The 14190-nt window shown below is 44.1% G+C and overlaps 1 protein-coding gene across 2 annotated transcripts in view; it reads right to left on the minus strand.

Annotated features, from left to right (window-relative positions):
• Positions 1-4963: 4963 nt before the first annotated feature.
• The window catches only part of LOC104315711 (somatomedin-B and thrombospondin type-1 domain-containing protein-like), a 40152-nt gene continuing 30925 nt past the window's right edge, over positions 4964-14190 (minus strand). For both annotated transcript variants that reach the window (XM_069805734.1, XM_069805725.1), the window contains 4 exons: positions 13041-13235; positions 12020-12098; positions 10036-10212; positions 4964-5297 (listed from right to left, as the gene is read on the minus strand). In XM_069805734.1, coding sequence (XP_069661835.1) covers positions 5180-5297; positions 10036-10212; positions 12020-12098; positions 13041-13235 — 569 coding nt within the window. In that variant the 3' untranslated portion in view covers positions 4964-5179. The remainder of the gene's footprint in view (positions 5298-10035; positions 10213-12019; positions 12099-13040; positions 13236-14190) is intronic.

Here is a 14190-nt window from a genome sequence, read left to right on the forward strand (position 1 = left end):
GCTGACCTTTGCACAGGTCTCAGCACAGGATCAGCTCTTCAGCCCTGAGGATTAGGGAACGGTGCTGAAACCTTGCACTTCCTATCCAGCATGGACCAGGGCGTGGAACTCACAGCTTTAGGGGTCACACGCTGCGCCTGAACTCATGCAAAAAGGGTAATATTGTGATATTTATCAGCAGACATGGACAAACTGCACCATGGTTCCACCTTTCTCCCTTTTCAGTATCAATTTAAGATGTTTACAAGATGCAGCCAAGCACATCCCGTCCTGAATGCGTGTCTAGGTCCCACTAGTGTCACAGCGAGTTGTGCACACGCGTTACAGGACAAGAGCGACTGGGGGTACAACAGACCCGCAGCCTGGCGACCCTGCATATCCCTGTGGATTTAAAAAGGTGGTGATTTGCAGAATACACAGAACAGTCTTTATATGGGAATATATTTCACCCAGCTTGAGAACGGGAGAACCAGAGTGTTTAAAAAAGAAAAAAATAAAATCTTGCTAATATTTGGGTTTGTAGTTTCAAGCTGCAGGAGATATATTTACAGAACAGAATAATCTCTGCTGGTTCAGAATTTCCTCTCCTTTCTCACCTCTACTCCTCCACTTGCAGTATCACGACTATCACCAAGCAACTAATGTTATAACTGGAAAGGACTTAAAAAAAACTTCCTCACAAAAAAAAAAAACAAACCCCAAAACCAGTCAGTGATTTTAATATTTAAAGATTCAAAATACTCAAAATGAAGGATAAAAAAAAATTAGGTTTGAAAAGCTAAAGATAACAGAATAGTCTCATTTATGGAGAATTATTGCTAACTCCTACCATTCAAGCAGAATATGCTCAACTCCCCTGGCCACTGAGCAAAAGAAAAAAATAGTTTGTCCTTAGAGCAACACGGCTATTTAAGAAAATTACACTTCTTTGTTGTTCTTTTTCTTTACCTTTGGCTCCTGAGCTTTCTAGGCATATTTTATCTTTTTTTTCCAAATGCACAAGGGCTTTCTCCTTAAGAAAGGAAGCAGATCCTCATACATTCAGATGACTGCAATCCCGCATTTCATGACCATCAGGGACCTGATAGGCCTAATGAAGATCCCATGGTTAAAAAATGGTCTTTTACCACCTTCTGTTTCAAATGCAGAAGAAAACTGTTGAATCACAGGCTGGACACTACAGGGTTAGGGTGAAGAAAAGCAGAATTCTCCCATGGCCTCCTTCTCTCTCCATCCCATGACGATGAAAGATTTCTCTACAACAGAGGAAATCACATGGCTTCTTCAGCAGTTTGTAAAATGGCCTGGATTTTTTGCTTGGCTTTTTATCCTTAAATATTGAGATCCTCAGCTGGAGAGCAGAGGGAAGTGTAGGAACATCAGTTGAGCTTAATTTTCCTTTTACATAAATCCAACTCACTGTTGCTTTGGTTTTATTTGCTCTTCCTTTCATCCGGAGCCAGGGTGGTGCCTAGAAGGTGGAGCTGCCTGTGCACAACTGGCAGCTCCTCATTATCGGTGCCCAACAGAATGATTTATGGACGATGAGGACTAAGCTCCTGGCTTCATGTACTTGCCGTGGGAGATGTTCTCCTGTTGATACCCAATGGTGAAAGGTTTTTAGCGTTGTCATAGGAACGGCTGTCATCTTCAGTGAACAGCCTCTCCTCAATGTGAGGCTGCCTTGCTTGTTTACTGTACAAAGCCATTTTTCAGGAATATTTTGCCTTGGATTTCCAATAGTCTTATCTTTCCCAAAACTCAGGCAGTAGAAACTATGGAGATTATGATGATGGATGGTGCTAAAGCCCCTGGAGAGAAACAGGCAGGACTCAGTATGTGTCTACACTATGAGCTAATCTTCCAGGGAAAGTGATCTGACAGCTTCATTATCATCTTCTACTTAAAAGGCTCACTCTTGCTCATGCTAGCGCTTTCTCTCACACACACACACTTCCAACTCTCCTTCCTTCCCCCAGGAATTTACCAACAGGATTGGTTTGTACAGTCACCCAAGGTGTGAAGGTGAAGCCAGCACACTGCCCAGCCCTTTTTATGATGTGCTGATGCACTGAGACATTTGCAGTTTTGTTTCATCAAGTGACATAGCCCGCGTAGAAATACAGCTACTATGAGGGCCCCTCAGGGGCTAATTCTTTCACGCTCCGGCATCCCCAAGCTACGGTGACAGAAGCAAAAGACTGCAAGTCCTACCACGCCACCATCAGCAGCTCTTGTAAGGACATCATGTCATCAGCTCTCAGGGATGAGGCAACAGCAAAGAAAACCCCGACCAACAAGTCGTTGGCCATAGGGAAAGACTATTTTGTTCTTACTAATTTAGTATCACGGCTGTCTCACAAGCAGGACCCAAAAGAGAACACTACTGATAAATAAATAATTTTGGTCAATTCAAAATGAGGGTTTTTTCCTCCAATATTTTCCTCGAAACAGAAACTTGAAAACAATGAGGGGGTTGAATGAAATATTTTGACTCAGATTGAAACAATCTTGAAATAAAATTCCAAACTCAGAAATCAAAACACTTCACTTAGGAGGTATAAAAACATTTCACCACTTCTAAATCTCCCTCTTTCCTCTGTCTTCATCTATGAGGACTAATCATCAAATGTGGCATAAACTCACAAGCAGTTTCAGTCAACCTAAAATGCATTTTACAAACTTACTGTGAGCCTCCAAAAAATATAATCAAGCCCAGATTCTGTAGTGATCTGACCCAGAATACTATTTCTGAGCAGCCTATTCTTGAACTTCTCAACTCTCAACAGCTACCTTCACTCACCGAAGAGACTGATTCTGCAAACTTCCTACACATCAAATTCATATCAAAACTGGCTAGTTTCCTACCATTTCTGCCAGAATAGGATGAAGTATTATCAAAAGAACCTCTCTTAGGGCTCACTTATTCCCAAGACACTGAAGCAGGAGGGTAGTCTTCTACCCTGAAAGGTTCAAAACCAAATGGATTAATGTCAGGACTAAATATTTGACAGCAAGTACTATGACAATTTAATAGAAGTCTTACAAGTAAATACAATACAGCTAACACTTAAGTACTCAGTAAACTAAAGAGATTGCAATTAAGGTGCTTTAAGGTGCCACATGGTTTCAGTGATGGCAATAAAGGCTTTTCCCACTTGACACTATCATTTATAACTTTGTAATACAGCCTTTTCCTACCTGACTGACTGACATTGTAGGAGTGGGGCACTGGTGTGAACGCAACTTGTGGAAGACTAAGTTTTTTAAGCATTATTAAGCAAAAATTGCATCCTTTATAGCTTCAGTACTCAATTCTGAAAGCATCTGATAAGAGCAGGGTTTCATGTTGTCAAAAGTTTGGGTAGATTTTTAAAATGAAGAATGTTTCCAATAGCTGGCTCCATTCTGCTCCCGAAATGACCGGCTGCCTCTTTATGGTCCTGTGGCCCAATATCGGGCTTCTGCAGGATGAAGAAAACCTTCCAATGACTAAATGCTACTATGATTACCTCCACCAAGAAAATGAAACTGGCTTAGAGCTTGATAGAAGTTCCTCGCTGCAAAAAACAAAATTATGTACTCTAGTTATTTATTCCCAAACCATCTCTCAGAGGGATCGCATCCCTCTGCTCACAAACTAGTGAGTACTACTGAGCAGGCCACAAGTTAGTTACAGATTATGTCAGACAGTGAAGCACAAGCCTTTTTTTTTTTTTTTTTTTTTTTTTCCCTTCCCCTTAAAATCTTGCTACTCTGGGATGAGATCACCCCACTGTGAGTCATTAATCCACAGACAGCTTGTAACATACAAGGAAAAGCAGAGCCTTACTTTCAAATCCCTACTGTACTGGCCAGGAGGCATCAGGTACTTTTAGACCTCTCATCGCTGTACTATACATGCCTCTAAGCATCTCAAGCACATATCCACAGTGCACTTTAATGTTTCCATGAAAGACCCTCAACATGGTCACTAGATGGGTTTCATGATCCAAATCTAGACTAGAGTTGGACCTGAGCATTAAAATTCTGGAGCCACCTCCAGCCACACACCTGGGTTTTGACAAATTTAATTACCTAGATGCTCACCACTGCAGTGCTCTGCCACAAAGAGTAAGTCCTTTCTGTAATTTTGTTTAAGCAAATTCAGAAGTATGTGTATATTAAAAGAAGTATAACATCCATTTCTGCATAGTAGTAGGTCATGGTGCTGAACTTCCATCTGTAAATCTTCAGCAGTTCTGGAACTGGACAGCAGCAACTTTTCCTCTAGTCTTACCTGCTGGAGCAGAGGTGTCAGTGGCAAGATTGGCTGGAACAAATTAAGCAGGTTCAGGAGCTAAAGAGATGGCATTACACAGATTAATCAAATAGATACACACTGGGAGAATGTCTCCAGTCTCCTTTATTTTCATTGATAGGAAAGTATGAATATAAATCAGCAGAATATAAAGAAAATATTTCAAATATTTTCCAGTCAAAAATACAAGGCAATAACTAGCCCTCCTGGTACAGCTGGGATGACTTCCTATTTAGAGCCCCAGGACTGCACTGCATTTTGGGGCAACTAGGAGTTGCTCCTTGAAACCTGAAGTCCAAGGGCCCAATTTATCCCTGGTACCTTCTATTCTCACAGATTTGAACAGGCTCATTTCTAAGTCTTGCCATTATCTCAGCAGTGCAAGATCAACCCTCTGTAAGGCTGAGGATCAATATGAAATGATGAGACCAGGGAGGGTGAAAACAAAAGGAAAAGATATATAAGCACAAGCAGGAAGCATCCACAAAGAAGTGCCATTGCCATGGAAAGAATTGCCATTGAGTTAGTTTATTTTGCATTGTTGATTCTTCATTGAGACTTTAGAAAAATAATAATTAAACTTGGCTTCATATGGCCTTTTTGTCCAATTTATTTGGTGAATTCTTGTTCCTGTCAAGAAAGAGGGAATTTGCAAGAAGTCACTTCACAGCCAGCCTGATTTCTTTGGAAATCGAGGAGTACACATGGACAGAGAGGATTCAGGATGTCCCGGTACAGTCAGCAACCTCTTGAAAGTAAGCAGCATAGCCTCTTACTGACATGGAGAAGTCATTGCTTTGGTTGTGGTTCCTACTGCTGCTGCACGTTAGCGCCAGAGAAGCCATCACAGCACTTGCTTGCTGAGACTGCCAGGAGAAGTTAGATGAACAAGAAGCTGTGAACAGAAGGACAAGAGCAAGTGTCCAGCTGGCGAATTCTCTTCCAGGTTCCCTTGCATTGAGTGTTCCCTACCGCCTGCCAGTGCAACAGCTGATTCCTGAAAAACAGTCATAAGAGGGAGAAAGTTAATGTGCTGCACCTGGGCTGCAGGGCAGTCACTTGTACAACAAAGGCTTAAATCACCCAGTAAATCCCATTTAGTTTGCTAACATTCACTTTCACTCCATGGACCCAATTCTGCCTTTCTACCACTGTAAAGAAGCAGCAACCACAGTGACCCCCACAGGATTATAGTAGTGTGAAGTAAAGCCACAGTCAGTCAGGAACACTGGTCTGGAAGAATCCAGAGCAGCACACACTGTAGATGTTAAACAGATGTTAAGTCCAAAAGGATTCACAGAACCATTCCCTCGAGGTGCCCAGCATTGCATGCAACAACTCACAAAGCACACCAGCATCCCCAAAACTCCTGTATTGAAACACTTGGCAGGTTGCAAAGTGGGCAAAACACCTCTTTCTCCATTCTTCTTTGTAACACCATGCTCCCTCTCAGCAGGCAGAGCTCTATTGCCACCCATCACCATCAAGATGCTGAATAAGCACCTAGCATGCAATACACACCACATGTCTGTGCAAGCAGGTGCAGGGACATAAGCATCTCTGGATAACCACATTAGTGGAACACTTGCCTAAGCTTTTCTGCCCTGCTAAGAGCTACACACTAACACAGCTTCTGGATGGCAGCTGGCTGGAGGCACCAGACCCACAAGTGTTGGAACAAGGTTACTCACAGGCCTCTTAAGTAGAGGACAAAAAAAACAACCAACCACCTTCTCTCCAAAGCAGTCCATCAATACACTGACCAGAACTGAACAGAGAAATATCCTAGTAAAACAACCAAGCAGATCCACAGGCCATTTTTCACAATCAGTGGCTGCACAAGCAATGCTGGCCTAACGGCCACAGAAATGGAAATTTTGCTATAGCACTGTGACCCTTCCCAGATTTTAGCATTTAGTGGTTTAAGGGAATTCCTCACATCAGTGCATCCCAGCCCTGACCATTGGAGAAGCACAAATACCACAACTGGATCAACTCTTGCCCTGTGCAGAGAGCTGCCCACAGAATAGCCCAACAGACCCCTAACTTCTGCTTGTTTTGTAGTTCTGTGGAAACTGGAATTATTGCTCTAGCTCCACAAAAATAACCCTGCCCTTGGTTTAATGAGATGTCATGGTCCAGAGCAGGGTTTTATGCATCACACATGGATGGAAAAGGCTCGCTGCATTTTTCTTTTGGCTTGGGGTCATTTCAAAATACCAGAATCTGCACAGGGAGGATTAAGATGCCAGATAAAGCAGGCTGTGCACAGAGCAGTCCCTTACCTTCAAAACTGTGGGCTGCAGCTTTACCTTTAAAAGGCTTCACTCCTTAAACACATAAGCTAAACTTGCTTACTGTCATCTTGCTCACGGGGAAGGCAAATACTGACTTTGCTATAAATCAAGTCCATCCATCCTCTCTCTCCCTCTGCCCCACGAGCACAGGCATAAACTGCTGCAGCCTGGACATTTATGTGCTACAACTGCCACATCTTGCTCCAGATGATGAAGAGCAGCTGATCCTCCTAGGCACAGGCTGAGTAACAATTTCACAGATGTCAAGTCTGTGCTTTATTTGTAGATCTTTCAGAAGACGATCCAAAATTAACAGATCAATTTCCCGGCTCGATGCTCTGCCTTGTTTATCTCATAACCTTCTAGAAGAAAGAAGCCAAAGCAAGCTATCCTCACCTGATGGCCACAGATCTGGCCATATATCAAGGACTTTGGGAAACGTCCTGAGCTTGCATAACACGGGTTAAAAAGAACTAGCATCTTCTACAGAGTGGGAGACAGGTGGAAGGCACAGATAACAAGCATCTCTCTTTAACTTGAAGCATTTATAAGCCAGACTCCACTTAGACACAAGAAGATAATTAGGAAATACTCATCAAAATATACCAGCATTGCTGAGTTTATTTTAAACTCTGTCAGATGTTTTCCTTCCTGAGAGTCACTCTTGGAACAATATCTCAGGGAACTAAACACTGGCACAAGCTGCCGAACTGGCAGGGTGAGAAGCAAAGCGCCGGCACGGCGTGGGTGGGACAGCAGCAGCTGTGCAAGCTTCCCCGCACAGCCTCAACCAGCAGCCCCAGAGACCGGGGCCAGCGCACGATGGCACAGGTCAGCCAGCCTAACCATCGCTCTGAGGTTGCCACAAACTGTCCACATCTCCTGGCAGAATTACAGCGGCAAAAATTCAAAATGAGGGTGAACCAAGTATACAGCCAGAGACTTGTGAGCAGATCTAGGCAAACTCAACACACACTGCAACCTAGTCTCTGGCATCAGCTTTGGCCATCCACCATCCTCTTCGTCAGGGCAGCAGTTGCTTTCCCATCTTCTTCCACCTTTCTTTACAAGCAAATCCTAGCCTGAGGAGCTCACCATGCAACCCCCTCAGAACACTGCTCCCTTGCAAGCCTGCATGCTCAGATACGGCCACTTCCTCTAACAGAAGGCAGAAGCCTTTTCACAGACATTTCCCTCATCCCACTCAATGGCTGTCCCCACCAACAGTCCAATTTCTTCTCAGAGATCACAGAGGTCAGTTTTTTCCTCCATGCAACCTGGTAAAAAAATGTATATTATTTCTGGGAACAAATTAGGAGATAGCTCTGTTTGTACAAAGAATACCTATAGTAAATACTTGCACGTGAGATATTCATAACAAGAAAATCAAGGAAGATACCCAGCCCTGGACAACAATCTCCTTGACCCACCACTGTAAGGTCAAATAGTGATAAAGAACACCAGACCATGCCCTGGAGGTTAACCATCTAGGGGATACATGGGAGTTATCTAAAAGATCCATGTGAAATGTAAGGGAGGCTTCACACACACACAGGATGAGGAAGCTGCAGACCAGAGACATCATTCATGTTCAACCTGCCAGTCACACATCCATCTCTGACAAAGCTGCCCAGCACTGCTGGCTCAGGGAGGCTTAAAGTGCATCTCCATCACCTTTTGTAGACAGGAGCTTTGTCCACTGCTCAGGCCAGCCCTGACTGTCCTCCAAGCCTATGTTACTACCCTGGCAATGAACCCAAGTGAACACGCACAGTACGGCTGCTTGGCATACATACAGAGAGCTCACACCTGCCTAGAAAATGCCACAGACATGACTTCATTTGACATTATAGGCAGTAATGCTGGAGGGGTAAAAGCTTACTGTGTTAAAAGTTGGCTTCCCTGCTAGCTCTCACATGCCTATAATGAAACGGACCCACTAGTTCATCTTACAGACCTCCAAGAAGACTCTGGGAACAATTTCTAGGCTCTGCTCAATTGGGATGGATTCAAACCATCTGCTGAGACATGGGCTGAGTCCTGACTTCAGCAAACCAGTCACTGTTCACCCCAACTCCACTATCACTACTGCTTTCCAGCCTTCAGCTTGCCAACACCCGACAATCAGATCATCATTCCTAAAGGACACAGTCCCATTTTCTTTGTGCTTCCATTCCACATACAGTGTTGTTCACCAGATCAGGTGAAGGAAAATGCCCCCTCCTTTTTGCAGCCTAATGAGGAAATGAATTCCTGAATATGTTTTTTATTTCGCTTAATCTGATGTTCCTGTCTGGCTCCAGGGTTTTAGTAAAATAACATTACTGTAAGCTTTTATAATCATTTACATGTTGAATGCAAGTAAGAGCTACTTCTGGCCACACCAGTTAAGATTTTTTGATTCTTTATCTAAAAGCTCTCGGAACCTTTGTACATAACAAGCTGAAGCAGGGAAGGAAAAGACTCTAACATGACTTCCTCTTACTAAAAGCCCGAGAAAAACCCTGCCTAAAACCCCTGCCATTATTGGCAGTCTTCGTAGTGCAATACATTGTGTGCTTGAGGCCTGACAATCCTAGTTTAGAGTTTCTCATTCAAATGAACGTGCTTATTTCAACATTTATATAAGTTTCAAAAATACCCCTGCACGGCACTGATGGGCAGTGATTTTTCTCAGGCAGGGCTGTTAACGAGTTTCAGAGGATGACTTTAACAAACTAACAACGGGGTTAAGAGTATCAGGATAAAAGCAGTGCAGAAGCTGCACCTTCAGTGACAACAGCAGAGGCTCGGAAGCCAGGACTCCTCCGTTGCTGGCTCTGCCACGGATGCGTTTCACAGCTTCAAGCCATTCCCTTCACCTTTGCTGGAGTCTGCCCAATTTGTACAACCTGGGTGGTCACCATCAATCATCCCACAGCTTCTTCAGCTTTCCAGGGAAGTGATGCTGGAAGTGCAAAGATTTAACAGTACTTCCATCCAGCCTCAGGTGCCAGCACATACCCCAAGTCCCTAAGCCAGCTGCCACTTGCCAGAAATACTCATAAAGGGTCACTTGTAGAAACAAACCCAGTGCTTAAAAATCAGAAAAAGATTTTATTTTATTTGACATCTGACAGAACTGTTAACCTCAGAAGCATGGCTGGAGTGTCTATAAAACAAAAAACCTCCACAACTGTGCCACTTAAAAGTCAGGGAGACTTAGCAGACTAAGTGCAGGTGCTCCCACACTTCAGTCCTGGCTCTGCCACTGGTTTAATATGTAAGCTTCACCAGGTCATTTCATCTCTGCAAGAAACTCATGATGTGCAACAAAGACCAGTTAATATATGTAGAGTGCTCCAGAGGGCTGTGTGCAGCACATTATGAAACTGCGACAAGCAGATCAAGGGAGAAGAATGAAAAATTCAACACGAAAACAAAACCTAAAACTCTTACTTTTTGCTTCCACTGCCATCCCCATAACAATGTAGACTTCTGGAGTCTAAAGCCGGGTGCTGACACTCCACGCAGACAGTGTGGCCCTCCCTGAGATACTGCATCCAGTGAGTGTACGAGTGGTGGCTCTGCAAGCAGCCCGGCGTGATGGCCACAAGCTGGAATTCAACACAGTACCTGCAACCAAAATAACCCAACAGGTTAGTTCAATAACCAGATTAGAGCCCTCCACGGGACTGGAAGAGCCAGACTAAACTGGGTGACCACAGACCACTAATTAAGAAAAACAACAAACAAACAAAAAACCTCCACACCTAAGGCCATAAAAACCAGAACATATGATGTACCTACATTTGACAAGGTTAAATGGGGAATAAAACTCCTTTGCTGCTGTTTTCAACTGACATATCGAAAAATATCAGGTATTACTGGCACCTGTTTTTACAGATAGAGACACATACTGGTCAAGCATTTGACTAAAGCCAAAAAACCCCAACGGACAGGTCTTCTGATTCCAATTCCAAGCCTGGTATCCACTTGCTGAACCACACTTTCTCTATCATCTACTCTCAGTTACTTATAAAGGGTTTTGTAGAGCAACTTGCGACAGGAGCTAAGATTCGGTCTGTAGAGGTTTTCCCTGTGATGATCTCCCTTCTAAGAGACAGAGTGAGCTTGTCAAATCTCAGTGGGAGGAGTACCAGATTGACACAGCACGTCTGCCCTGCCCAGACTTTTCTGTGCTTCTGATTTTAACCAAACCTGAGAGGAAAGCCCAAAAGAACTGGCCTTGTTTGGAGGGGAAAACCAAGGAAGTTTAGTAATTGTCTATAAACACAGAAGAGAACTGGGTTCTAGTCTAGTCTGGTTCTGCATCAGTCATCACGGGGATTTCCAAACACCTTCAAGTAGCACACTGAACCACGTGAGCAGTTTGCTTCCTTGTCTTATCTGAGGGAAAGACAGTAAGGATAAATGTGTGTGCAATAGACCCATGCTCACATTTTTTTAATTTTACAGGAAGACTCAACTAATGAGGAGTCAAAGGGAGACTCAGGGTGAACAGATGCTCTTTCCTTCAGACACTTAAGTGAGGGAGACGGATGCACCGACGCACTATGGGAATACTTACATGTACAACAGCATGTGGGGAAATAAATCAACAAGTGCATGGCTGCTTCACACTGCAAGAGCAGCTCTGGGAAACTCCACACAGTGTTTACAGGAATGGCAGCACTCGACAAGAAACAGGCAAACCACCAGGGACTACACTAAGAATCCCTGGCGAATAACTATCTTGTGAAGCTGTGTACAAGGGTTTACAGGGTGGAAGATAACCTTTCCCATCAGCACTGCGTCGCTGGTAGCAATGACCCCAACTGGGGAAGAAGAGGACTGGGAAGGCTGATGCCAGCTCCCCTGTGTTTGAGGCACCAGCCCAGAGGCAGAGCAGCACACACAGAGTGTGTCTCAAAAGGTAAAATGCAACAGAGCTTTCCACACAGCCCTGCCTGTACCTGTGCTGTGGAACAGTGCTACAGTGAAAACAGGCAGTGTTACAGCCAAGGGGCGCTGAAATGGGAGAGACATGTGCTTCCCATGCAACAAGATAGCAAACTCTGCCCCCTGAGAATTTATCCCGTTTAAGTAAAAAAGTGCAAACTGCACCAGATTCCGCATTGGGAAGAGCTGAAGTGAATGGTCTTTGGCTTTTTGATCACACAACCTTAAACAGCAGCGATGTCATGAACAAAGAGCTGAATTTCAGTCTTGTACTGGCCTTGCATCAAGGCAGACCCACAACCTTCAGATGCACAGCAGATACTGCTGTCGCTGAGGGGAGAGCAGCACCCTGCTAGTGAAGTGCCACCCTTCTGCTGGAAAACACCAAATCTGATCAGCAAAAAGCTGGGCCCAAAACTGCAACCAGACAGACACTGAAGGTGGACTATGACTGAGACCCTGTGCTCAGCCTCCAACTTACCCTGCTCTTTCATTGCTGTCAGCTGCAGCTCTTTTTTTCCTCGCTTTTCCAAACCCTCCTGTTGTTATTAATGCTGGGACTGTGTATATCAAAGAGAAAGAGTACATAGTGTAAGTGGCAATACTGCACTAAGGCTGTTTACATCTGCAAAACAGTACGATAGGCCTTTAATATCATATGGGTTTATCTTCAGCAGGAGACAAAAACAGTTCAAACTTTGTATTTTCATATTATCCGTGACCATCAACCATTTCACTGAAAAGAGAATCTGTATTGTTGCCAGATTTTTGCCTGAGCAGAGTAAGCCTACTTATCAGGCACACCCAAAAGACAGCGGGGAGGCAATATTCACTTAATACTAACTCCCCAGAAGTTTGAAGGAGTCGGTTGCAGCCAACATCCAGACTGGACAAATTTTGACACCAAAATACCAGCAAAAATGACAAGCCATTCTTCTAAAAATCAGTAAAGGTATGTCAGGAAAAGTCGATTTGAATAAACTGAAATCAGGTGTTTTCTCCAGAAACTGGCTGGAGATCTCTGCCTGCACTCTGCTCCAGTGCAAAGAATTCATAACTTGCCTTTGACGAGTGTTGCTCCTTCATGATTTTTTGCAGATGACTCATAAAATTAAAAAAAAAAAAATATAAAAAAGAAGAAAAAAGTGCTCAACACCCACTTACAGAAGTTTTAAACAGGCATAAATCTACCAACTCTAACAAAACCACCAGAGATTTACACTTGTATAAGCAAGATCACAACAGGCCTGTAATATTTAACTTTTGAAACACAGCAGATCACAGCAAACAGCAGGCACTACTTTCAAATACTGTCCCGGGAAGGATATCTCTAAGGCCCTGTGTGAAGAGCTCAGTTCTGTTACACCAGACAGGCCCAGAGCAAACATGCTGGCGTCTGAAAACAACCCTTTGCAAACACAGTAAAGACAGATCAGCTCTGCTGACCCAAGCAAGAGTCCTCCCTCCGATTACCCAGACACTTACATTTTCAGTGGACTTACTCAGGGACTGTTTGCACTCTGTTCCTTGCTGAGTCCAGTACTCCACGCAGCCAGCCCTCTCCTCAAGAGGAGGGCATGCCTCTCCTCCATTCCTGGGCTCCTGGATGACGTGCCTCCTCCGAACACGATACGTTGTCTTGCAAGGCTCTGCGCAGCCACTCCAGACACTCCACTGAGATACGACACAGGGGATAACTGGAGGAAGAGTAACAAACAGGGATGTGGAAGGTTACAGAAATGATGCCAGTGATGTGCCTTCTCCAGAAAAGACGACGCTTCTTGACATCACTCAGTACAACCTTCCTTATTTCACACCTGTCCCACAGTTGTGTCGGGCAGTTCCCACTAGCTCTGCTCCCAGGAAATTACCTGCCCAGAAGCTCCAGTCGTCCAGGCTAGCCTATGTGGGGCTAGTCACCTCCCTTTCCTACACCACTGCAAGCCTCCCCCTCAAACTGGGACCTGCACTGGATAACTGAGAAAAGTTTTAAAATTAGACAAGGTCAAGTTGAGTGCAAGGGGAAGAGCAGAATAAAGAGCAGGAGGAAATGGAGGGTGTAGAGCCTTCATGCAGATAAGGCCTGAAATCTTACTGATATCTCTTGTGAGAAACCACACAGCAAATGATGACCAGCCATGGAGTTTGGACCATCACATGGCAAGCTGGAGTTGAGTTCAAGAATCACAATGAAATACAATGGCTTCTACTTTGTACATGTTGGAACCAATCCCAAAATATTCTGAGGGTGTGACTCATGACTTTAAATTTTGGGAACTTGCACTAAGTAACGCTTCAAAAATCTTCACATCATTGAGCATCCCTACTTGTTCTCACACAGTATTCACAGTGCTAAACTCAAGTTTTGGCCTCCATGCAGCTAAAGAAATGTCTTCTTTCAGCATTCAACATCCCATTCATTCGGTCTGAAACACACTGGTACCACTCCCTGTGTCACATATCCCCTTTTGTGATCTCTTCCCCATGCCCATGCCCATAATTGGGTTTCATAGGATTGAATCTTTGGAGAGAACTATCAAGAATAACACAGGAATCACTCAAGCACAAGAGCATTCACCTCCTGGTCTCTCTCAAAGGCAACCTAGAACCATAGCCCATGATATACTTTGTCAGTTCTACTTAACCAACACA

This window comes from Haliaeetus albicilla, chromosome 2, assembly GCF_947461875.1.
Source record: "Haliaeetus albicilla chromosome 2, bHalAlb1.1, whole genome shotgun sequence".
NCBI lineage: Eukaryota > Metazoa > Chordata > Aves > Accipitriformes > Accipitridae > Haliaeetus > Haliaeetus albicilla.